This window comes from Anolis sagrei, chromosome 1 (assembly GCF_037176765.1).
Source record: "Anolis sagrei isolate rAnoSag1 chromosome 1, rAnoSag1.mat, whole genome shotgun sequence".
NCBI classification, from domain to species: Eukaryota; Metazoa; Chordata; class Lepidosauria; order Squamata; family Dactyloidae; genus Anolis; species Anolis sagrei.
In genome coordinates, this window is record NC_090021.1 from 239,241,156 (window position 1) to 239,267,597 (window position 26,442).

At 43.7% G+C, this 26,442-nt stretch overlaps 1 protein-coding gene across 1 annotated transcript in view; it reads left to right on the top strand.

The window, feature by feature from the left end:
- The window catches only part of LOC132771627 (solute carrier family 9 member C1-like), a 109,431-nt gene extending 84,397 nt beyond the window's left edge, over positions 1–25,034 (top strand). The window contains exons 22-27 of the mRNA XM_060769856.2: positions 4,786–4,968; positions 5,935–6,072; positions 7,543–7,728; positions 9,000–9,111; positions 12,446–12,507; positions 24,271–25,034. Coding sequence (XP_060625839.2) covers positions 4,786–4,968; positions 5,935–6,072; positions 7,543–7,728; positions 9,000–9,111; positions 12,446–12,507; positions 24,271–24,312 — 723 coding nt within the window. The 3' untranslated portion in view covers positions 24,313–25,034. The remainder of the gene's footprint in view (positions 1–4,785; positions 4,969–5,934; positions 6,073–7,542; positions 7,729–8,999; positions 9,112–12,445; positions 12,508–24,270) is intronic.
- The last annotated feature ends 1,408 nt before the right edge of the window (positions 25,035–26,442 follow it).

Genomic DNA, 26,442 nt, shown 5'->3' on the forward strand with positions numbered 1-26,442 from the left:
GCTTATGGATCCAGACGGCTTCTTGACGGCTCTTGGGGATTTTCCCGCCACCTCGGTAGGTGATTCTGTTGATGCCCTGGTCGCTCTCTGGAATGGGGAGATGACTAGGGCAATTGACACGATCGCTCCGGAACGTCCCCTCTCAAGTAGCCGAGCTAAACCAGCCCCTTGGTTCACTGAGGAGCTGGCAGCGATGAAGTGAAGGAAGAGGGAACTAGAGAGTGTGTGGCGATCGGATCCGAGCGAGTCAAATCGAACACGGTTTGTGTCCTTTTTAAGGGCATATGCTGCGGCAATAAAAGCCGCTAAGAAAACTTTCTTTGCGGCCACTATTGCGTCTGCAAAGAACCGTCCGGCTGAGTTGTTTCGGATTGTCAGAGGCCTTTTAAATCCCGCCACTTTAGGTGGGAGCCCTGACAATTCGGCTTCTCGCTGCGAAGCTTTTGCTTGGTTCTTTGCAGACAAAGTCGCTTTGATCCGTTCTGGTCTGGACACCATTTTAAGGGCAGTCTCTGAGGATGTAACACGAGCACCTGCTTATCCTATTTTGATGGATTCATTTCAATTGGTGAAACCCGAGGATGTGGACAAGATACTTGGAGGAATGAGGCCTACCATGTCCATCCTAGACTCCTGCCCATCCTGGCTTCTAAAGGAGGCCAGAGGGGGATTGGCTGAGTGGGTGGAGGTGGTGGTTAATGCCTCCCTTCGGGAAGGCAGAATTCCAGCGAGCTTAAAACAAGCTATAATAAAACCGCTGTTGAAAAAACCATCACTGGACCCCACTAAATTCGACAACTTTTGGCCAGTTTCCAATCTTCCCTTTTTGGGCAAGGTCCTGGAACTCATGGTGGCCTCACAACTCCAGGTATTCTTGGGAGACACGGATTTTCTGGATCCGGCACAGTCTGGTTTCAGACCGGGACATGGAACCGAGACAGTCTTGGTCGCCTTAGTGGATGATCTGCGCTGGGAGCTCGACAGGGGGAGTGTGTCCCTGTTGGTGCTGCTGGACCTCTCAGCGGCCTTCGATACCGTCGACCACGGTATCCTTCTGGAACACCTTGCGGGGATGGGTCTCGGGGGCACTGTTTTACGGTGGCTCCGGTCATTCCTGGAGGGTCGGTCCCAGAAGGTGTTATTGGAGGACCCCTGTTCAACCCCACAACCCTTGTCATGTGGGGTTCCTCAGGGCTCTATACTGTCCCCCATGCTGTTTAATATCTACATGAAGCCGCTGGGTGAGATCATCCGGAGTTTCGGGGTACGGTGTCATCTGTACGCAGATGATGTCCAACTCTGTCACTCCTTTCCACCCGCTACTAAGGAGGCTGTCGAGGTCCTGAACCGGTGCCTGGCCGCTGTAACGGTCTGGATGAGGGCGAACAAATTGAAATTGAATCCAGACAAGACAGAGGTACTCCTGGTCAGTCGCAAGGCCGAACAGGGTATAGGGTTACAGCCTGTGCTGGATTGGGTCGCACTCCCCTTGAAGGCGCAGGTTCGCAGCTTGGGTGTGATCCTGGATTCATCGCTGAGCCTGGAGCCCCAGGTCTCGGCGGTGACCAGGGGAGTATTTGCACAGCTCAGGCTCGTGCGCCAGCTGCGCCCGTATCTTGGGAAGTCTGACTTGGCCACGGTAGTCCACGCTCTGGTTACATCCCGTTTAGACTACTGCAACGCTCTCTATGTGGGGTTGCCCTTGAAGACGGCTCGGAAGCTCCAATTGGTCCAACGTGCGGCAGCCATGATACTAACAGGAGCGGGGCACAGGGAGCATACAACCCCCCTGCTGGACCAGCTCCACTGGCTGCCGATCTGCTACCGGGCTCAATTCAAGGTGCTGGCATTGGCCTATAAAGCCCTAAACGGTTCCGGCCCAAGATACCTAACTGACCGCCTCTCGGCCTATGTGCCCACGAGGACTTTGAGATCTTCCGGGGAGGCACTGCTCTCGATCCCGCCTGCGTCACAGGCACGGCTGGCGGGGACGAGGGATAGGGCCTTCTCGGTGGTGGCTCCTCAGCTGTGGAACACCCTTCCCGTAGACATCAGGCTAGCCCCCTCCCTGTTGATATTCCGCAGGAAGTTAAAGACCTGATTGTTTGAGAAGGCATTTGAATAGTAGTGCAATGACAGGTAACTCGACCATAGGAATGGAACAACGGAAATGATATTGGATTGTGAACTTGACGATGAGACGACTCGGAATGGCTTGTAGTTATATTGATGTTTTTTGATGAGATGTTTTGATAATGATGTACTGTGTATTATTTTTTGTATGTTGTATTTTTGCACCTGTTTTTCCATGTTGTACACCGCAATGAGTCGCCATTAGGCTGAGAATTGCGGTATATAAGCAAAGTAATAAATAAATATGTGAAAGGATGTCATAAGGAAGAGGGAACAGGCTTCTTTTCTGCTGCCCTGAAAACTAAGAGTGATGAGTTCAAATTACAGGAATGGAGTTTCCACCTGAACGCTAGGAAGAATTTCCTGATTGTAACTCTCTGCCTCGGTGTGTGGTGGAACCTCCTTCCTTGGAAGCTTGTAAACAGAGACTGCATGGCCATCTGTCAGGGATGCTTTGTGCTTTTCCTGCGTGGCAGATGGTAGAACTAGATAGACCATTGGTCTCTTCCAACTCTATGATTCTATATCCTATATTCTTGTTCATTGTTCAGCTCCTGTACCTGGAGTTACAGTAGGATCTCATTTGAGTGAGTGTTAAGAGTGTGTTGAACCTTCTATCAAGGACACTCTCCCTCCATTTCATATGTTGATTCTAATGTTCTTCCATATCAGTATGATCCAAATCTCCAAAACATTACATGGCAAATGCTGATTTGCCTTCTTCTACATATGACATATGTGCCTTTATCAATCAAGTGTTGAGAATGGGGCCTACAGGTACATTAGGCGAATGTTGAGGTGGAGGTCCTTATTTTCAGGGACATTGAGTGAATAACTTCGGCTCCTGCTTCCATTTTGTTCCTCTCATATCATCTGCAGGTAATGTGATGCACCTTGACTACTCCAGCAGTACCATTCACTTCAAAGAAATTGGTAGTCTGTATAAGATCATGGATTTGGGAACTGACTAGCTAGTGCTAGTCAGTTCCCAAATCAAAGGTTTTACCATGGTTAATGCTGCCCAATCTAATAATTCTCAGAACATCCATACTACTATCCCTATTGACCTTAAGGGCTAAAAATTGGGTGTGATGGGAATAAAGATTTACTCTGCCTCTCTGCTGAGTTAGATTGCAATCTTCCATTAGTTAAATCTTTTGAACCATTTCCAAAAGACAGCATAACTTAAAGTACATGACAGTAGGATAGTTTGGCACTGACTAACCAGTGAGCCACCCGGTGGCGCAATGGGTTAAACCCTTGCGCCGGCAGGACTGAAAGACCAGCAGGTTGCAGTTTTAAATCTTGGGAGAGTGCGGATGAGCTCCTTCTATCAGCTCCAGTTCCCCATGTGGGGACATGTGAGAAGCCTCCCACAAGGATGATAAAACATCCAGGCTTCCCCTGGGCAACGTCCTTGCAGAAGGCAAATTCTCTCACACCAGAAGGAACTTGCAGTTTCTCAAGTTGCTCCTGACACACACACACAAAGTGACTATATTTTTGTTACATGTGTTCGATTTATGTATTTTGGACTAACTGTACAAGTGTTTTAGTTCACTGTTTTTGACTGGGTGACAAAAGCTATGTAAAGTGTTTTAAATGTATCATAAGAAGTCGTTGTTATACTTTGCTGTTTTTATTTTCACAAAGGTCTACCATTGCATTTGCTAATTTCATGAAAGTTAATTTACAATGAGTTTTCCATTTACTCCACAAAGATTTTGGATACACATAATGAATGTTGACTGAAACAGCTCAGTCAGAAATTGAATGGGAACTCCCATAGCCTCTAATTCAGTGGTTCTCAACCTGTGGGTCCCCAGATGGCCTTCAACTCCCAGAAATACAGCTGGTAGACTGGCAGGGATTTCTGGGAGTTGTCGACCTGGGGACCCACAGGTTGAGAACCACTGCTCTAAGTGCTGAGTTTCATATAACTTTTGTGAACAAGTGCAATATTGGAAGTGAGATTCATTTTTTATGGAGCTTATAAAATTCATCTAGGGAGTCTTCTAATTTCATTTAAAAAGTGAACTGTCAACTGATGTGTCTTGGTGAAACCTGAGTAAAGGAATGATTCTGGGATAGCTTTGTAATGGGAAATTAACATAATTCAGTACACTAGACTGGATCAAAGTTAAGACATATGCTACTTGGCATAGAGAAATTGATTTCTCCACTTCTTCCCATACCACCTATGTGTTATCCTGATGGTGCAAAAGGGTAGAATTTCAAATACTAAAACTTTTGTGAGGGAAGTGCTCATGTTCACAAAATATTAAATTGAACTCAGTGCTAAACATATAATTTGACACCAAAGTATTGAAATGTTCAACTTAATTCTACTTTGCAACATTACATTGTGTTTATATTGCTTACCAAATCAAGTTAGATAAGAGAGGAAAGTTAGACTTTCGTATCTGGGTGAAATTCTAGTGGAAAAACCTTTACATGAAAAACATTCTTTAAAAAGCAACTGGCAGAGGAATGTTATTTTTCTGGGAGGACAGAAAGCTTTCATGTTGGAAAAACCACATCTTACGAACAAGAAGTAGATGAGGGACACTTTACTACACTACCCAAAATTATTGTTTCAATTCTTGTCTCAATGTAATTGTCATTTTTATTACTCTAAAATGTGCTTCCTAGCTTTCTGGTTCTTCTCCTCCTCGTTATGGAGTTGATAAAGATTTTATGAAAGAAGCTGTTAACAGACACACAGCTGCATCTTCCTATACAGACTACATGGTCACTGGTGCTATAATAGGAGAGCTGAACTGCCTAACTAAGCAAGAAATGGAATATGCGGTGTCTTGTGAAACTGCTGTGCAGGTTGGAGCATTCTTCTTTCTACTTAGTATAAGTAGTAATGACAATAACAGTACGTTTAGACTAAAACTGAAATGAAGTTCTATGTATATTTGAAATATGAATTTTTGAAAAATTCCTGTTTTGTTTCCATGATTTAAATTCAAGAACTCTTAAAATTCAATCATAACTCTTTTCAATAGATTTTAAGACAGTAAAGTATCAACTTCAGAAAGTTATTTTTATTATCAAAAATTACCCATTCTTTATCAATTAAATAAAATATTTTACAATAATGGAAAAAAGTCCATCTTAACCCATGGCTTGTTATTGTTCCTTCAAATGAATTATCTGCAAATGCTTTTACTTTATAGTTTTACCCTTTCATTTTTACTCATTTAATGTCCTTTTCAGCTCTTATTTCTCTATTTAATACCTCCATAACCATTAAGAATAACCATGGTGAAAGAGGATATCATTGCCTAGTTCTTTTGTGTATTTTACATGATTTTGTCAGTTCTCCATTAATCATAGTTTGAGCAGTTTGCTTGTTGTATTTTTGTTTAATCTATTCTTGAAAACCGAATTTGAGGGTACATTATAACAATTTCATAAATACGCCATTATTATCTCCAAGACCTTTTGCCTTATTTAAATAAAAAATTGGATTCTGACTGTAGAAAGAGGTCCTGATTTCATGGAAATAATTTTCAACTGTTCATCTTATTATGGTGTTGTTTAAATTAATCCTAAAAGAATATTCTCTCTTGAAACAATGCAATTTAAAGACATTAATATGTGTATTTTTCCAACCAAAGTAGATTTTAAATAAAAAATTAAAATATTTTATTTGGCATGAACTCTGTTTTCACTGTAATTCTTTTGCATAATTTAGCAACCATTGTGTAACTCATTGCTTCAAAATATATAAATCTAATTAAACTAGGAAATGATGCTAGTAACACAATATCTCATGGTCTTTCCCCCCAGACGTGCTTTATCTCTATAGATGATTTGCTTGAAGCTTTTGATAGGTTTTTAGAACCACCCTCCTTAGAATATAAAATATGGCTGAAAATTGCTCTTGATATTGCTCTCAAAACCTACAAAGAAAATCTTCCTAACCAGGTAGGTTGTAAATTAGAGTGCTGCTGCAATAAAAATGTTACTCTATATTTTCTCCCTTTCTTACAATTGTAATAAAAAGGTTTATACACTCTAGGTTTGCAGATCCAAAGTACACCAAGCAGCACTTATTATATCAGAGGTTCTTTGAAAATTAATAAATTGCTGTTAGCGATATGCTTAACATATAGTCAAGACCTCTAGATTGCGTCACATCTTCTGGTAAGATCAATAAATCCTGTCTTTATGTATTGGATTTTTACTAAACCTTATTTTACCATAATCCCTGATTAACTTAATTTTGATTCTTTTCCCCACTTTCCCATCTGTAATGGTCATTTTGAATCCTGCTTCTGCCCCTTGAGGTATTAGCTGTGCTGTATCATTTGCACATTTGATTAGCATGCCCTATATTTCGTCTTCCAAGTATTTATAAAGATGTTAATCAACAGTGGCCCCAGGACAGAATCATTTCGCATTATATTTGTCATTTCCATCCAGGATGAAGAGGACCCATTGCTGAGCACACTTCAAGTTCTATTCACCAAGCTCTCAAAAAAACCATGCAATGCTAGCATTGTTTAGCACACATTTACCTCTTTTTGAAAAAAAACCATCCTGGATTTCAGTGATAGTAATAGTAATTAGGGTCTCCTGGTGGTGCAGTGGGTTAAACAGCTGAGCTGCTGAACTTGCTGACTGAAAGGTTGGCGATTCAAATCCGGGGAGCAGGGTGAGCTCTCGCTGTTAGGCCCAGCTTCTGCAAACCTAGCAGTTTGAAAACATGCAAATATGAGTAGTTAGGTACCGCTTCTGCAGGAAGGTAAGGGCGCTCCATGCAGTCACGCTGGCCACATGACCTTGGAGGTGTCTATGGACAACACTGGCTCTTTGACTTAAAAGTGGAGATTACCACTACCCCCCAGAGTTGGACATGAGTAGACCTAATGTCAGGAGAAACCTTTCATAGTAATTAGTAACAGACTTTTTAGAACATGGTACAGTCTCTGGGTGGATATACATTGTAAATAATTTTGAGAAATTGTTATCCCTAGTATTGTGTAACTGTGTGTGTGTGTATGATCATCGTTCTTAAAATTACATATTTTGGTGTTTTGAAAAAAAACTAAATTTGAAAAAATAATTTGAGTAGATAATAGATGCAGAATAGTAAATATGAAAATTGATTGCTTGGGTGAAAACTCTTGATCTTTAATTTACTATCTTAGGAAGTAAATCTTTGAAACAATGGACGTAATTGTATGTATGTATACAGTATCTTTCATTCATTAGTGTCCCATAGTCATACGCCAAAGTATGAGATAGGACAAAAATAATACAATACATTTAAAGTCATTCCTCTATCAGAATGGTTTTGGCTGGGATATTTAAAGTTTATACTATTAAGGTATTGTCATTTTGCAATTATTATAAATGATGATATAATTGACTTTATATGGTTTGGTTTTATAGGACTGGACATACAAAATGTGTGCACAGTATTCTAACATGTACGTTATAGATGTACTAAACCACACCAAATGTGACATTTATGATGAGGCTATGGATGATGTCATTCTTGTACATGGAACAGTACAAGATTGTCAATTGGGACAACGTTATTGTGCACCATGTATTTTACCTAAAACCTGTCACCAGGTAGGTAGAATTTTTATAGTTAGTTCATAATATAACCCAGGTGCTGGAGAAAAAGGAAACCTGCAAATTTTGACTATTATTTCCCAGTAAGTTTTAAGTCTCCTGCCTGCCAACCAGATATACATCCCCTCCCCAAGATCATCAGCTGAATTAGAATAGCAATAGAGAAAAGAAGAGATGGCAGAAGAGAGTGTGCACTGTTGGTCCTTGAGAGGAAAAAAACAAACTGTATTAAAAACTAAAGGAAACTACATTTCCCAGATGGCTGAAAAGCAGATCAGGTGATAAGAATGGGCAGGTCCTGATGCTGCTTGGATAACCACTGCCCAGCACATCTCTGAAGATGAGAGAGTTGATTTACAGAATGTATTTCTAACTTCATGTGAGAGTGAAAAGGGGGAGATAAAATTAAAGAAAGAAAAAAGCACTGCCAGAACTTGGGAGTAGCTATGAGGGTCATAGGCAGGTATCCGAAGAGAGTGCAGACCAGCAATGCTAACTGGTTCCCCCTCAATTTATTGTGACTTTCAAGGAATAATTAGAGAGGTACTCAGTAAATTAAATGCTTTGCTATCTGTACGTAATAATATATGAATTTGAATCCAGTTAGTTGCAAGCACAGATTATTTTTTTTCAGTATGAAGTTTGATTACAATCCACCAGAATGGGAGTTTAAATAAGTCCCATTGGTGGGTGGATAGATCGTCTATGTCATCTCTAGAATGAGAGGTTAAGACTTACTGTGAATTGTCATTTCGGGGAAATATAAGATAAATATAGTTTGGTTAAGGTTGTTGTGAGAGTGGAGATTCAAATTAGGCAAGACAGGGAAGGAATCACAACAAATCTCCTGCATTGTCAGTTGGTGCACAGTTAATTCATTGTTTGGTAGATTGTTCTTCCTGGCATCCCAGAATGATAATTCATGGTATGTGCCAACTTCTCGTTTTAAATTTATCCTGCTCAATACAGAATATCATTCCATCATCTCTTTTTTAAAAAATTAAGCAACAGTATAATAAAATATATTATGGCTAGATTTGATGTAAATTATTTCCCTTGAAGAATGTGTATTTTAAAGTGTTATCACTTAATGTTGCCTTAGAATTTATAGGAAGATAAACGGATATTTTTCTACCTATGATAAGTAAGGTGACTGTATTGTTTATATGGTAACAAAATTTAATATTGCACATGGAGTCATTTATATTGTCCTTATATGAATGAACTATTTGATGTGAACAAGGATTCTTATTGTGGCAATATCCTAGGTACAAGGTACTTCACCAGCCACTAAATTGTTAATTATACGAAGTATGGAGGCACGTAAGAACACCGGAACATGCTTTAATGTTTGCCAGTATCATTCAGATCGGAGATGTGGTGAGAGAGAGTTTGGAAATCTTATTCTAGACACTTAATAGAACTTTATAGCTATGGTTTTATCGGTATTGAAATGAAAACTGGAATATAATTCCAGAACCATTTGAATCAGTGGGAAATATTAACAAATGAGCTATTAGGATTAAACTAATTTCACCTGCTTCCTGCCTTTGCACTTCTGTGTTTCAATAATTTTTAAAGTTTGAATATAAAAAATAGACTTCCTATGAACTTGTTGTGAAGATGAATTGCATTGTACACTTACCCAAGATTCTTGTCATACTTCATTTTTATAATTCTGCCTTCAGAAATCACAAAATAAAGAGAAACTCTACAACCTGTAGGTCATTAATTTGTGGAAATGAAAATCAAATGAAATTCTCACATGTCCCTGGGTTAGGTTCATCCCATACTCCTTTTCTGGATCAGTGTTTGTAGTATAAAACAATGATTTAATTGAAAAATAAATTAAGCCTATCTGGAATGCTTCTGTACTTAACCAGAATCTAATTAAAAATACCACAGGTCATTGGTATCTACTGCGGTTCAGTTTCAGAGCCCCCTGTGATTACTGAAATCCATGAATTTTCAAGATCAGTTATGTATATAATGATGTAATAAAATGGTGTTCCTTATATAAAATGGCAAAATCAAGGTTCGCTTTTTTGACAGGAATATTTCTTCAAAGTGTATAGTTGAACTTATGATGTGGAATCAGCGGATATGGAGGGCTGGCTGTATTTTATGTAGTACTGTATTTCACCGCTTAATAGGTGCCACTGCATAATGGTTGCACCCCTCTTTTTCAGTCCAAAAATTGGTTTTTTGCCTTTTCTTGCTTAATTGTCATATTAATCCTCTCTGCTCCCTCCTCCTTTCCACTCAGTGGTAAGACACTTTAAAAAAACAAAAACAAACCAAAGCTCTCTGGAACCTTCCTTCCCCTTTCAGAGATAAGATACTTTGGGGAGGAAAGGAAAAAAGTTTCACCACTTTCGTGTGTTCAGCATACACAGATACAAAAACTTATTAGTCCAGTTTCAAATATCTTTTGAGATAGTCCCCTATGCCAGCTGGCCAGGGCATCTCTTTTGTAACAAAAGCAGCTATCAACAGGTCACATAGTCAAAAGGAGAGAGAGCATGTGGTCTGATGCAGCCCCTTTTATAACTTCTCAGAAACCTAGTGTAAAGGAAGCTGCACACCACACCATACATATGGAAACAGTACGCAACAAGATCATAGACGATTTCTAGAGGCAACTTGATGAAGGTTATCGTTTCTAACAGCTTTTCGTTAGCTTGATTGTACAGTCAGCCTTCTATTTTCATGAATTTCACCTTTACACATTTGATTATTTATGGATTATTTTCTGCCACCTGTACTGCTGCCCTCTGCTATTTGTAATAGGGACTGCAAGCATCTTGAGACTGAGGGAGACCACAAATGCACAATAAGACTTATAAACCCCTATGAAAAAATGGCATAAGGCAACAGAGGTGATGAGCACCTGCTTCCTCCCTGCCTTTTCCTAACCACCTGCCTCTTGGTTTGCTGCTTTCCTCCTCCTGAGTGCTTCTTTTTTCTTTTCCTTTCTCTGCTTGCAAACTTGCTCAATGTCTTCCTCTCCCCAGACAGCAAGAAATGCAGTGAGCAATTGGACAGGTAGAGAAAGGAATATGGTCCTGCTTCCTGTCATCCTTTCTCTGTCACCACTTGCTCACTGACTTTTTGTGCTCTCTCATTCACCCTCGCCTCTTTTTCCTGTGACTGTGGCACAAATGCAGGTGCTTGGCACAGTAGTCAAAAGGAGCCCAGGAAGCCAGCTGTCATTAATGACTTTTGAATAACTTTAAAGCATAGGTTCTTTTTATTGCAATTTCCAGTGTGAGAGGGTATTTCAGATTACAGAAAAACATTTAGACAAAGAATGACATTAGACATACAGACATATAGATTCTGTGCAACTACATTGGATTCACAATTACATTGTTTACAAACAGACAAAGGGTTGTTACAGTTTCATTCAACATTCACACACATGTACACATATTCATCCACATGCATCAAAAATGTTATCATACCCTTTTCTCCCTCCTTGGAGAAGCACCTGTTAGGCCAGACCTTGCTTTCCTGCAGCCTGCCAACATATAACTTCAAAATGCCAAAATGCATCCTTTCCCTAAGCACAATGGCAAGGACCATATCTGTTTTCCATACAGCAGAACCCGACTCCCTGCACAAAATCTAAGACTCCAAAAGTGCACTTCTTCCTCTTCCCTTGAGAAAGAAGGCCAGACTGCTCCTTTGCAAATCTGCCACTCCATGGTGCACTATCTCTCTCCTTCCCATGGAGCAGAGCATAGCAGGTGAACCAAACTCCTCAGGTCAGTCACACTTTGAGCATTATTAGACTGAGTCTTTTATAGGAATATTCTGCTGATGTAGTCCCAAAGTTGTAAATTAATGAAAGATGTCTTCCATCCTGGATTCATCTCAGTTTCCTGGACAGATGTTGAACTTCTTGATTGGTGTTGTTCTTATGTTGACTTCCTTCTTAACATAGTAAACGTTTCTTTTATCACTGTTCCGTTCTTATCAGAGTTTACTTTTCAGTTCTTATTAGCAAGTTTTAATCACAGTCCAGAAAGCAGGTTATTAGTCATCACAGGCTTTAATATTATACTGGTGTTTCCAAAATTATTAGCTCCATCCATACTTTCATCTTCCATTCTTCCATTCATTCCCACACATCATATTAAATTCACATTTATCAAATCTGCACATTGAATTTCTTATTACACAGCCAGGGAGAACAGCAGCTCTGTGCTGCCCTGCCCTGCTTTCTTCTTGCAAACCATCCTGGCAGGCTATTGCCTTTGCCTCCCATGCTCCAGCTGTCATTAGTGTTGCCTGAAAGAAAGACGCACAACATGCAATAATGGAAGAAGAGGAGGAACAGAGCCCCACATGTGCCTTGACCAAGGGAGAAAGAGTCCGGGGTGGGGGGTGGGGAAGGGAGTGAGCAGAGAAAGGTAGATAGAATGATTGAGTAGAAAAAATGCATGTGGGCAAGGGAGCCCCCCCCCCCCCGCCCAACCAGGACCACAGTGGGTAACTCCCCAGGAACAGCAGGAGTTTTCAACTGTTGGCTGCACCTATAATCCAGACAAAAGGCTAGGGACAAATTATATTTGTGGGCAGGAAGTTCTGTTTCCTTAACTTATGGAACATCCAGTTTACTTTTTAAAATTGGAGGAAATAGTTTTTATTCTGCTTGGGAAAATTTCAAAAATGAAGTAGTTGATTAAATTTTTTTCCCTTGGATTTACAGCTACATTGGGGCAACTTTTTTCACTGGAATCAAGAAATCGTAGTTCAATACCCAATGATTTAGTAAGTATGTTTGTAGTAAAAATCAGTATAATTTTGTTAAATTAATAAGAATTTTATTTTTAAAATTGTATTCAGCGATGAGCTGTCATATTCAATTTTAGTTCAGTTTGTTTGATCATACCACAGGAGCAATCTGCATTTTGTAATGGTGTTTAATTATGCTGCCCAAAAAACTAATGCAATTACAATTTGGGTAACAGCAATCATGTGTTGTTACTTCTGTGTGTTGCTTTGCACATGAGCAGGTTAGAAGTAAGGGAATCCCTTCAGCAACCAGCCTCCAGCACATATCAAGTAGTACTTGTGTAAGGTTGCACATACACAATTTGATCCATAGGACAGAACGGCTCAATCATGAGAAAGGAACAGCTGTCACCCTCCTGGCATACCCCAGAATACTTCCAAAATATTGAGGGGGAGATCTGAGCAGAGAACAGCTGTTTCTTTCTCACATCCTCTGTCACTAACTTGCTATGGAGCATGTTCTCTCAATCAAACTGGTGAGTGGGGACAGCAGCAAAAGTCCACAGTAAGAGCTAGTGGAGCATGCTAACTGCCTTGGTGGCTCCCAAGGTGCCCATGGACCTGCAAGACAGTATTATCTCCAAAAAAGAAAGGCTTTCCCCGCTTTTCTCTCACTGCCGCTTTGTCCTAAAGACATGCTTTCAGCCGGTGTAAGACTTCACTTATCATTGATATCAACAAGATTACAGTCAGAATGTCTTTACAACTTTCTTCACAAATCTACCTCATTAACATGTCATCCTAATGAACAGAGCCAAACCTTTGGCTTAACTTTTGATAACTGTCTCCATAATTCCCTATATAACAGTATGTTGCCAAATGTGCTCTTTACAATGATGTGAACACAAGACTCATTCCCTCTCTGTATTTCTCACCTCTAGTACCTAACCTCTTTTAGTTTTAAATTAATCCTTGACCATTCATATGAAAATAAGGAACTTCTAGCCTGTTATTGACAACTCTGGCTGATAGCAAGTTCTAAGGTTTCAAATAGGATTATTTCCCAGTTCTACATTGGAGATTCCCTGGTGGTTTCTTCGTCAATTACAAACCAGGCTCAACCTTGCTGAATACCCACAATTTGAAGTAATGCTATGAAATAAGAGACCAGACAAGAAAATATAGAACAAAAGGCCATTTATTGACCTATGGAAACTGCAATTCTGTGCAGTAAAACTAACCTAGGGTGAGCAACAAAGAAATAGCTCATGGCGGAGAAGCAGGTATCACCCAATGTCTATCTCCTCGTTTACCTCTGTGCAAATGTCTGACCTCAGGGGCAGTCCACTTAATGGCTTGCTAGCCCAGACGGTTATTACTGGAAGGCCATTCCAGGGACATTCCCTCCCGAGCCCCAGAACTCTATAAGAGAAAGCAGGAACCCAAGGGGAAAAAATTTCAAGATGCCCTCCAAGCATTGAAACATAGAGGGGTCATCCAAGATATCCACCTTCACCCCCAAATTGAGGGTGCCAAGGTGAACACCAACAATGTTCTCCCCCCAGTTCCTACCATTGGAAACTTCATTAACAGTGCCACCCAAATAAACTCATTTCTCCAATGTATACAATATGGGGTAGGTGAAAACCACCAACCTTCCCCTTAGGAGAGGGATAAATACCTACCCACCCCCTAGAGCAGGGGTAGGGAACCTTCGGCCCTCCAGGTGTGGTGGACTTCAACTCCCACAATTCCTTGAGGCTCGTGTAAGCCTTTGGGGTGAATGCCGAGCCTCAAGGAATTGTGGGAGTTGAAGTCCACCACACCTGGAGGGCCGAAGGTTCCCTACCCCTGCCCTAGAGCGACAAGCATTCACTCATATTGTGCAGAGGGTGAGTGGGTCGCCGGATGAACATCTGAAACAGGAGGGAGGGGCCAGCTGCTTAATTTCCTGGCCAGGCCCCTCCTACCTGCCGAGACTGGTGAAATACACCAGTCTATGAAATATAAACTGGTCTCTCACAGGGCTTCTATTGCTTGCCTCCAGCCAAATCCTTTGGCTGTTGGCAAGGCTTGGCATGATTAGGTGCATTTTGGGTAGTAAAAAACAGGTAACTATTCTCAAAATAATACTTCATGGTCTTTCTGACCCCTTCCACACAGTTGAATAAAACCCCACATTATCTGCTTTGAACTGGAATATATGGCAGTGTGGACTCAGTCCAGTTCAAAGCATATATTGTGGGATATTATGGGTTAAATATCTGTGTGGAAGTGCCCTCTGTCTCACAAAGATGGGCTTTCATGCCTACTTTAAAGACTTAAATAGCTTGGCAGCGCACTACTCTCTGCCTCACAGCACTTGTCTTTATCCACCAAGCTAAAGTTCGCTCATTTTCCCTTCTCATTATATCTACTGAAGTTGTTATTTCTCTTGGCGCGATCAGGTGTTGAGTAGCTTTCATTTTCCTGTCGTAGTCACTGTGAATCTGCACCAATGGTATTCCTGCGCCTGCGCAGTAAAAACTTCGGAACCTTCCAGAATAAAAAGATATTTCAAAATTAAGCCTGGCCCCGCCCCTCCTCCCCCCTCCCCTCTCGAGTATATATAGCCCAACGCGGGGCCAGGCACTCAGTTCTCTTGATCCGCCTCGCAGTGGCTAGAGAACCTTCCTCGTGCTCTGACTCGTTGGCTTTATTGATCATTTGACTTTGGATTTTGACTTGGACTGTCTTCGCTATTCTCCTCTCTGGACTCCTGATATTGGACTGCCCTTTGACTACTCTCTTGCTCATCCCCTCGGACTTGGCGAATTGATTAGCGCGCTGAGAGCTCTAGCTGTCACCGGTATTATGGCGACCACATCCTTCAAAAAATGCTCTCAATGCCCGAATACCCTTCCGGACACGGACGGGCATTCTCTATGCCTCACTTGCCTGGGGGAGGCCCACCTGTCCCAGCCATGCAAGGTCTGCCAGGCCTTCACCCCCCAGACCCGGAAGAACAGGGTCTCCAGATTGAAGGCCGCTCTTTACGAGAAGGCCCTTCTCCCGCCTGTTGGGGTGAGCAAAGCCTCAAAATCAGTGGACTTACCTGGATCAAAGCCGGCTCAACATGGCGCTCCCGCCAAAAAGAAGGCTAAAAAACCTAAAGAAGGGGCTCTCCAAGATGGCGGCCGGGCTCCTGCACGTCCAGTTAGCCCTGCTAAAAGGGCGGGAAACTCGGCAGCACTCCTTTCTCCTCCTACGCGCCTCCCAGTGGCGCGTCAATCCGGAGAGCGTGCGGGCCCGCTGCCGTCCTCGGAGCTCCAACTGTTGGCTGCGGTCCCTGCGTTAGCCCCGCCTCCGACGCTTGCGTCCCTGCCGGCTGTGGCGCGGAATGGAGAAGCGCCTCCCCAGATCTCGGCGCAGGCGCTCCCGTCGCTGGGAACGCAGATCTCGGCGCCCTTGTTCTCAGGGCAGGCTGCGGGCTCCCAAGGCGACTCGCCATTGCCGCCGATGCCGTCCCTCACTCCCCCCATGTCGGGGGACCTGGCGGAACAGCAGGCAGAAGTGCCCCTTCGGGACTTCGATGCCGCCGAACAGCCGTCCCTCCCGGCATCGGACGCACCTCCCACGGGGGGTGGAGCCTCGGCCCCTCAACAAATGGCGGGCCCCGCCTCCTCGGTCTTTGGAGAGGCTTCTCTACAGCCTATAGCCTCCTCCTCGGCATCGGGGCCGGGATACGCCCCCACTCATGCAGAGGCGTCTTGCTTTTCGGTACCGAGGCAGCGCGACTCAACAAGATCCAGGCGCGCTCGGTCCCCATCTAGATCGTCCAGGAGCTCCAGGCGTCGCCGTCGGCAGACATCTTCGTCGCCATCTTCCTCCTCTTCATCGGGCTCATCCAGGAGAAGGCGCAGGTCGAGATGGTCGCGATCCTCTTCTCGTCGGGGACCTCGCAGGCCCGCTCCGCCCCCTGTGGCCATGCCTTATCAAGGTTTTTGGCAAGTTTCTCCAGCGGGACAATATGTGTTCGTGCCCACGCCTGGGCCCCTTCACCCTCCATTCCCGCTGTCTTCTACTCCAGCTGTGCTTGCTCCTTCGCAGGGGGGCAGTCTACCGGTGGCCCCTCACCCTTCCCAGGGGCATCTACCAACCCCTCCGGTGGACCTTCCTCCTCCTCAGACAGTGGCTGGCCCCACCACACTGCAAGGTATGGGAGGCCTGTCCTTACCTCTACCTTCGGTCCAAGCTGTTTCATTAACGCCTGCAGGGCCCAGTGGAGAGCTGCAGCATCTCACCGGCCCTGATCCTGTTGACATTGATGAACCTGTCGAGACTGATCACAGGATGATGGAGGTTGAGGCCTCTGATTCGGCCTCTGACTTACCTGATACTGCCCAGGCGACGGGGGCCGTAGATGAACCTATAGAAAGGTCTCCTGATTTCAACAAATTCGCCTCACTCGTAGGCAGGATGATTAAGGCGTTAGAGCTGCCTGACCCTAAACCATCTGAACATGTGGAGGACCCCATGTTTCCCTCAGACGAGCAAAACGTCGTGTCCTCCACATCCCTACCTCCCTTACCTTATCTGCTCAAATTAGCCAGAATTTCGGATGTTCCCCCCCCTATGGTAGCGGCAGTGCCTAGAAGGGTGGATATGATGTATAAGATTGATCTCTCCGCTGCAAAATGGGTGGCTAACCCCCCCAGGCCGAACACGGTGGTAGCGGAAGTGGCCAAAACCAGACGCCAAAAGGGCTCATTGACCGCGCCCCCAGATAGAGAAGGGAGAAAAATAGATGCGTTAGGTAGGAAAGCCCATCTTTCAGCGGGATTGATCACAAGAATGGCCCACTTTGCCACTTATATGAGTGGGTACCAAAATTTTTTGTGGTCAAAGATCCGTCCCTACCTTGACCTGTTGCCTGCTGAGGAGCAGCGCTGGCCTAAGGCATTGCAGGAAGAGGCCATCATTTTGTCCAGGCTCCAGAAAGATTTTGCCAAGCACTTGGCAGAAACTGCCGGTAATCTTTTTGCCACTGCCACCTCAGTAAGACGGCATGCGTGGCTTCGGGCTGCAAATCTTTCAGATGAAGGCAAGGCCTTGGCCGAAGACCTTCCACTTCACGTGGAGGGACTTTTCAACCCGGAGACAGATGAGAAATTAAAAAGCAAACAGGAGGTCCGCCAGGCGGCGAGTAAGTTTGGCTACACCTGGCAGTCCAACTACCAGGCGAGGCCTAGGTGGCAACAACAAAATTCCGGTTTCCGCAGGAATTATTCTAATAACTTCACTGGGCCTTATAGAAATCGTAGTTCAAACTCATCTCGATTCCAGACGGGAAGGAAATCTCCCTATGCTCCGAAAGCTAGATACCAACCCTTTCAGAACAAGCCCAGGTCTCAACCTGCCTCTAAGAAGCGTGTTTGACATTTGCTCTGATGCTTTGGACAAACGGCCTGCCACGGTTGACCCATTGGGGTCCTTGTTGGATGGTTCGACAGCCGTGATCCCTAGTGCTCCTTGCACTTTATCGTTTTATGAGAGGCTGTCTCCATATTATGAGGCCTGGACTTGCATCACATCTGATTTGTGGGTCCTGTCTATAATCAGAAATGGTTACAGAATTGAGTTCGAGGACACCCCCCCCCCCCACGGGCGGAGCGATATCTACGCCTGTGTCATTGCCATTGTTGCAGGAGGTTCACTCGCTGTTATCTAAAGGGGCCATTTCTGTGGTTAGCCCCGCGATGTTTCAGTTCTGTTTCTTCTCGCGCTATTTCCTGGTTAATAAAAGAGGTGGAGGTTTTCGAGCTATCATGGACCTCAGGGCCCTCAATAAACACATTTTCCCGAAGAGATTTCGTATGGTTACTTTGTCCACCATCATGCCCCTGCTGTTTCAGGGAGCTTGGTTCGCCACGATAGATTTGAAAGATGCCTATTTTCATATCTCCATTGTTCCCCATCACCGTAGGTTTCTGACCTTCATGATAGGGCAGCTGGCTTATTGCTACAATGTCCTGCCCTTTGGCCTCTCGACGGCCCCCAGGGTTTTCACCAAGTGTATGTCGGTGGTTGCGGCGCACTTCCGCACTAGGGGAATAACGGTGTATCCCTATATTGACGACTGGCTTATTGTCGCCAACTCGCCCAATTTGCTTGACAGACACGTCTCTATCATTCTCTCTTTACTCCAGTTTCTAGGTCTGGTCGTAAATGTGGAAAAGTCCTCCCTCACTCCTTCTCGCCGGATCCAGTTTATCGGAGCGCTACTGGACTCCGTTGCCCAGAAGGCCTACCTACCTCCAGATCGATTCGTGAAGCTGTCGGAACTGGTCAACCAGGTCATATCGGCTCCCAGGATCTCAGCGAGACAAATTCAAGTTTTGTTGGGGCATATGGCGTCAACTACGGCGGTTACCCCTTATGCCCGCCTGAGAATGCGACCCCTGCAATTCTGGTTTCTCTCAGCATTCAATCCCCTCAGGGACAAGCCCACCATCAAGTTAACTGTCCCTACAGACATCCGGCAGTCCCTTTCGATATGGAGGGACGAGCAATGGGTTTGTGCGGGTCTGTCATTTCATTCCCCGCCCCCTGCCAGGTCTATAACCACGGATTCCTCCCTTACGGGGTGGGGGGCGCATTCTCAGGGTCTGTTGATCCAGGGAGTGTGGACAAAAGAAGAGGCCGCCATGCACATAAACATGCTCGAACTTCTGGCGGTAGACAGGGCCCTGAAGGCGTTCGAAAGAGTGGTGTCCGGAAAGGTCATTCAAGTACTCACCGACAACACCACGGTGATGTACTATTTAAACAAACAGGGAGGCACTCACTCAGGGCCCCTGCTAGACCTGTGCTTACAGATATGGGACTGGTGCATCTCCAGGGGAATCCATCTCCTAGTTACTCACCTTCCCGGGATCGACAACGGTCTCGCAGACACACTCAGCAGGAACCCCATGGGCCACCACGAGTGGTCTCTGAACTGGGAAGTGGCCCGCGAGCTGTTCAATCGTTGGGGGGCCCCACAAGTGGACCTATTCGCAACGCACCTGAACAACAAGTGCAGGATCTATTGTGCCCGCTGCCATCCAAATCCATCGATAGGCTGCCTGGGGGACGCATTCCTGCACAATTGGGGGGGCAGACTAGTTTATGCCTTCCCCCCGTTCCCTTTGCTAGTGAGGGTGATAGCGAAACTCAGAAGGGACAACGCATGTTGTATACTAATAGCCCCATGGTGGCCTCGTCAGCCGTGGTTTGCCCCCCTCCTACAAATGGTGGGGGACAAGGTCCTTCATCTTCCATACAGGTCCGACCTGCTGCTGTCCCAGCAGGATCAAGTGGTGTATCCGGAAGTCAGGTTACTGAATCTCACGGCGTGGTACATTCTACCTGCTCCGTGAATGCATTCTCGGAGCTGTCGCGGCCGGTCTTAGATATCATCGAGGCCGCGCATAGACCGTCTACCAAGAAGTCGTACTTGTATAAATGGGAAAAATTTAGTAAATTTGTGGCTCCAAGGGGTGTCACCCCAGAACTAGCACCTATTTCTTTAGTTCTAGATTTTCTGGTTTCGTTATTGGATGCAGGACTCTCAAGTTCCTCGCTAAAATGCTACTTGGCCGCCATATCGTGGTTTAAAAGGAAAGCCGGTTTACCGTCTTGCTTTTTAGATCCCTTGGTCAAGTCCTTTCTACGGGGCGTTGCAAACACTAAGCCCTGTGTAGCTCCTATTGCTCCTTCCTGGAGTCTCGAACTTGTGCTTACGGCTCTAATGAGACCGCCATTTGAACCTTTGGCAACGGTGGATCTTCCTTATCTGTCATGGAAGGTGGCCTTTTTGATGGCCATAACGTCCGCACGGCGGGCCAGTGAACTATGTGCACTCAGGGTGGATCCTCCTTATCTGAGGTTTCATAAAGACAAAGTTGTATTACGTACAGATGTTGCGTTTTTACCTAAAGTTTCCACCAAGTTTCATATGTCCCAGGAAATTGTTCTTCCTGCGTTTTTTCAAAACCCAACTTCCCAGTTAGAGAAGAGTTTACACCTTTTGGATGTAAGGAGGGCTGTAGCCTTTTATGTAGATAGAACGGCTGGAATTAGGAAAACCCCAAGGTTTTTTATTAAGTATCGTGGCAATTCCAGGGGTCTGCCGTTGTCTTCGCAGCGCTTTTCGTCTTGGGTAGTGTCCCTCATCCGTTTGTGTTATCAGTTATCGGGCAAGGATTTACCTTTGCAAGTCAAGGGTCATTCGACTAGATCTGTTTCCACGTCTGTTGCTTTCTTGCGTGGTGTTCCTTTAGATGTCATCTGTAAGGCTGCAATATGGTCAACTCCCCTGACTTTTGTGTCGCATTATAAGTTGGACGTTGTTTCCAGAAGGGCAGCTGACTTTGGGAGAGCAGTTTTGTTTTCGGCGGTGGCATGATCCCCGCCAGCCAGAGTCAGAAGCTTGTTAGTCTACCATTGGTGCAGATTCACAGTGACTACGACAGGAAATTATAAGTTGCTTACCTGTAACTGTAGTTTCCTGAGTAGTCACCTGTGAATCTGCACAGCCCCGCCCGTCCTCCCCTCGAGTATCATGCCTCGCCTTCTTGCTGCTTTGCGGCGGAAGAGAACTGAGTGCCTGGCCCCGCGTTGGGCTATATATACTCGAGAGGGGAGGGGGGAGGAGGGGCGGGGCCAGGCTTAATTTTGAAATATCTTTTTATTCTGGAAGGTTCCGAAGTTTTTACTGCGCAGGCGCAGGAATACCATTGGTGCAGATTCACAGGTGACTACTCAGGAAACTACAGTTACAGGTAAGCAACTTATAATTTCTCGTCTGGGTTATTTCTGTTTCTGATTTTTTAAATATTCCCTTTTATCTATTTCTACCATGAAGAAAGTTACTTTTCCTCACTTTCCTTCTCCCTCACCTCCGGTTTGAGCAGAAAGTATGGTTGTATAAGTGTTTGTTCTCTTTGGGAGAAGAACACAATGTTAAACAGTGTGTAATTTGTTGCAGATTTATTAATCAGGCTCTGAACAATTGTACCTCTCATCTATAACTGCACCTCTGGTTACAATCACTAAAGTCTCTCATCAAACAGTCACTTTTAAATTGCTTTTAGCTGCTGCTGTAACTGTTTCAGAGGGCACATCTGCACTAATCATTTGATACAGTTTGAAGTCAGCTTGATAGTATGGTGGTTATATGTAGAATACATGTTGTGAATGTGTAAGAATTTTAAACCGGGATAAGCAAAGTAGGGGGATGCTCTGAAACAGGGGTCCTCAAACGTTTTGAACGGGGGGCCAGATTACTGTCCCCCAGACCGTTGGAGGGCCGGACTAGTTTTTTTAAAAAAAAACGAAACCAAATTCCTATGCACACTGCACATGTCCTATTTTGCTACTGTTATGAAATGTAAATATCTGAAATGTAAATATCTGATATACATGATGTATTTTTATTGTTACAATCTGAACATAAAGCATAGTTTTAGCATTTCTGAAGATAAAATAGTTCCAATTAAAATGAGGAAAACATTCTATTTTCTGTCTTTTTGAAAGTGGTTTTTGGAATATGTAAGCATGAGTCCCCTTTCAGGGGGGAGAAGGGCAGGATATAAATATAGGATATAAATCTATATAAATAAAAATGTAATGTTTGTTTGTGGGATTAACAGAACTCAAAAACCACTGGACACCTAACAACCCAATGTATGTCCTTCACTCAAAAAAAATGATTTTGTCATTTGGGAGTTGTAGTTGCTGGGATTTATAGTTTACCTATAATCAAAAAACATTCTGAACCCCATCAATGATGGAATTGAACCAAACTTGACATAGAGTTCTCCCATTACCAACAGAAAATACTGGAAGGGTTTGGTGGGCAGTGTCTTTTGGTTTTAGAGTTGTAGTTCACCTACATCCAGAGATCACTGTGGACTCAAACAATGATGGATCTGGACCAAACTTGGCACTGATACTCAATATGCCCAAATGTGAACAGTGGTGGCATTTGGGGGTTGTATTTGCTGGGATTTATAGTTCACCTGTAATCAAAGAGCATTCTAAACTCCACCAATGATGGAATTGAACCAGTCTTGGTACACAGAACTCCCATGAACAACAGAAAATACTGGAAGGGTTTGGTGGGCATTGACCTTGAGTTTTGGAGTTGTAGTTCACCTGCCTCCATAAATCACTGTGGACTCAGTGATAGATCTGGACCAAACTTGGCACGAATATTCCATATGCCCAAATGTGAACACTGGTGGAGTATGGGGGAAATAGAATATTGACATTTGCGAGTTGTAGTTGCTGGGATTTGTAGTTCACCTACAATCACAGAGCATTCTGAACCTCATCAACAATAGAATTGGGCCAAACCTTTCCAGAGCAGCACTGCGGGGACTCCAGCAGCCGCTGCTGGTCCAGATAAGCACGGGAGGGAGAAGCCTATGGAAGCCTGTGGAGGGAGAAGCACTCTCTGCTCTCCCACGGAGAACAGAGAGCGAAGCAGAGCGGACGCCATTGCTCTGTAACAAGATCCCTGGTGGCAAGGAAAGCGTCCGCAAATGGTGGAGGCGGCGCCGGGTGGGCGTGGCCAGGCTTTCAGGCCAGGGAAGCCAGCATCGCTCCACCATTTGCAGACGCCTTCCTTGCCACCAGGGATTTTCTGTTGTAGAGCAATGGCGTCCACTCTGCTTCGCTCTCTGTTCTCCGCGGGAGAGCAGAGAGCACTTCTCCCTCCACAGGCTTCTCCCTCCCGTGTTTGAGAAGGCTCTGTGCAGGCATCAAGACCCATTTGTGTGAAGGTACAGATAACCACTTGAAGAATCAGACACTTATAGGCAAGTAAATTGTTCTTTTCCTTTCTCCGATTTTGTGACATCCCTCTTTAAGTCCTGCATTAGCTTTCTGTACTCTAATAATGCATATTCCTTCTGTATTGAATCGTGCCTTCACTTTCTTCACTCTTTCTCAAATCTGTTCCAAAATAATATTCCATTTCATTGAGAACAAGCCCACTGACACCATAAAACTCTTTTGTGATCAGTTAAAAATGCTCCTACAGAACCAATCTCCTATTTTAAAAAGCCTCCCAAAGTGGGGAATAACATTTCCTTGAGTAGTGAGTTGCTTCTTTATTTCTAAACACCCTAACTCAATGACTGATCTCTTCCCAATTTCTAATTTTAAGTGGTGGGCAGGAGGAAATTACTAGCATCCAGAGTTATACCTATCTTTAAATCTTATGGTTCTCTTTTTTTTTCATTACAAGTAACTAGTGTAACCAACTATACTGAAGATTAATGAAAATTATCTTGCCATTTATACTTGTTCTGCATGTTCTCTCACTCTAATGGATTTCATGATAACCATAGTTACAGACAAGAAAACTTATTTATTTGACTAGTTAAATTATTTATTATTAATTTACTTGATTTATTAAATTGAATTTTCAGTGTTGAGGCAGATACCATATTTACTCAAATTTAATACTCATTTTTTGGCTGTTACATCACTAAAATTGAGGTGTTCGTTAGATTTGATGCCACAGTAGAATCGTCTGTCTAAAACTGTGTGAGCTGTTGCACAAGAGATCTCAACTGAGGACAGAAGAGGGAGAGGCATTGGTAGCTATGAAAAGCCTGGTGGGAAGGTCTGACTGAGGTAGCCTTTTTGCAAAACATGCTTTCAAAATTGAAGTTAGCATTACATTCAAGGATACATTATTACTTGAGTAAATACAGATACAACTACAGTCTGTCTAACATGTCTAACACGTACTTTTCTCTTATACAGGATTATACATATATGAGTTCCCAGAGCCCCAGAAAAAATTGATAAGGAATGAATGTGTTCCAGTACCATAAAGCTGGGTGAGAAAGGAATTAAGACATAACCATTGATAACAGCTCTCTAGTGGAGTCAATTATTTTTTATTTTTTTTATCCTCTTGATAATTTTAAGAATTTACATTTTTAGAATATTTTTATTAGACTCAACTATTTGTAAAATAGCACTTAAATTGTTTTTATTTAGTTTTCAAATATCTAGTGTTATTTCAGCTGTTACAACGAATGCAATACATCTTCAACTAATTTTATGCCTTCAGAATGTATGTCACTAAACAGCAAGAACAATATCTATTGATACCCATATTGAAATGTATTTCTTCCTAACTGGTTACTATAAATAATAAAACATGGGTTTGCCATCAAATAGAACTTTCTAGCAATGAGGAGACTTGTTACAAAAATATTTTAGATTGCAGAATAATATTTCTTCATTGTGGTCTCTGTGAATCACAAATTAGGTATTATCGTGGATGCACAGAGCATTGGTCGGAACCTTCTAGAATCACTAGGCAGAAATCTTTTGGCAGTAAGTAACCCTGCCCACCATCCTGAGGTTATATAAGGCCCAGTGGCCACTGAAAACCTTCAGTTCCTTTGATCCATGCTGTAGACAGTTCAAGAACGCAGCTCGTCTTTGGTTGTTAGCTTGCTATTAGTTTTCTAAGATTACTTGATAGTGATTTTGTCTGACTTATGATCAGTTTTTCTGACTTCATTACTCCTGCTCCTGCTTTGGACTTAATTCTGTGAGTACGGTGTGGGCCACGTCTTTTAAGCATTGCGAGCAATGTTCAGGCAAATTGTCCAATATGGACAGGCACTCCAAGTGCCTCCTCTGATTGGGCAAAGAGCATTCCATCCACACTTGTATCCACTGCCAGGCTTTCTCATCTCAAGCACGGAAAAATAGAGAAGCGAGGCTTCGCTCTTATCAGCCCTATTACCCTGCTTGTTGGCTTTGATGTCGGCGTCAAAGCCACCTTCGGGAACAAAAAAGGTGGATGTTGTTCCCTCTACCTCTGCATTGGCTTAGAGGAAGCCTGTGCCCCTTTCCACATCTTCTATGAAGGCATAAAGACTGACTCACACTTGACGGAAAGGGACATATTTCCCATTGTAACACAATCAATGCGGTCAATCCAACACAACTTTTTTGTCTCTGAACTCATCGCTTCAGAGTTCAGCTAAGCAAATTCTTTCCTGTTTGGTCCAACATCACTGGCAATCGCTGGATATTCAGCACAATTATATTCAACTATATCATCAGGTTCAAATTTTTGCCCTCTATGGGAGCGATTCTTTGAACCCCCCCCCTTCATTTCAGATTCTGGCAGGAGTCCAAACACTCCTTTGAAAAGGAGCAATACTGCTGCTTCACAAAAAGGACTTTTCAGCGGGCTTGCTTTCCCCATTATTACACTCTGCCAAATAGGAAATTCTGGACCTCCATTTTGTCAATACCTTCATAAAGGCAAAACAGTTCCAAATGATATTGCTCCTGTCTGTCCTGCCCATGCTCTGACACAGTGACTGGTTTGTGACATTGGACCTGAAAGACACATCGTTCCATGTTGGGATATATCAAAGCTGCCAAAGGTTTCTGGCGTTTTGCATCAAGAAATAAGTGTATCGGTTCTGTTTCCTCCTCTTTGATCAGTCAACTGCTCCAAGGGTATTTACCAAAGTGATGGCAGAGGTAGCTGCTCATTTCAGAACCAACAATGTGAATGTGTACTCATACCTAGGACTGGCTGCTTGTTGCTCTGTCTATGACATGTCTTTAGAAGAACATAGACTTTACACTCCGCCTTCGCCGAGGACTTGGCCTCATGGTGAATTACAGAAGTCCAACTTGACACCACCACAAAGTATCCAGTTCATTGGGACCAACTTTGACTCCCTTCTCGATAAGACTTTCCTCCCAAAGGACAGATTCCTCAATTTGCAAAAAGCAGTCACACATTGCTGTCTTCAAAGATTTGTCTGCACCAGAGATGTCCAGATTGCTTTAGGGCACATGGTCTTCACCACTGCTCTCACACCCTTCACACGTCTGCATATGCATCCCCTTCAGCAGTGGTTCCATTGTGCCTTCAACCCTCTTTGGGACTCTCAC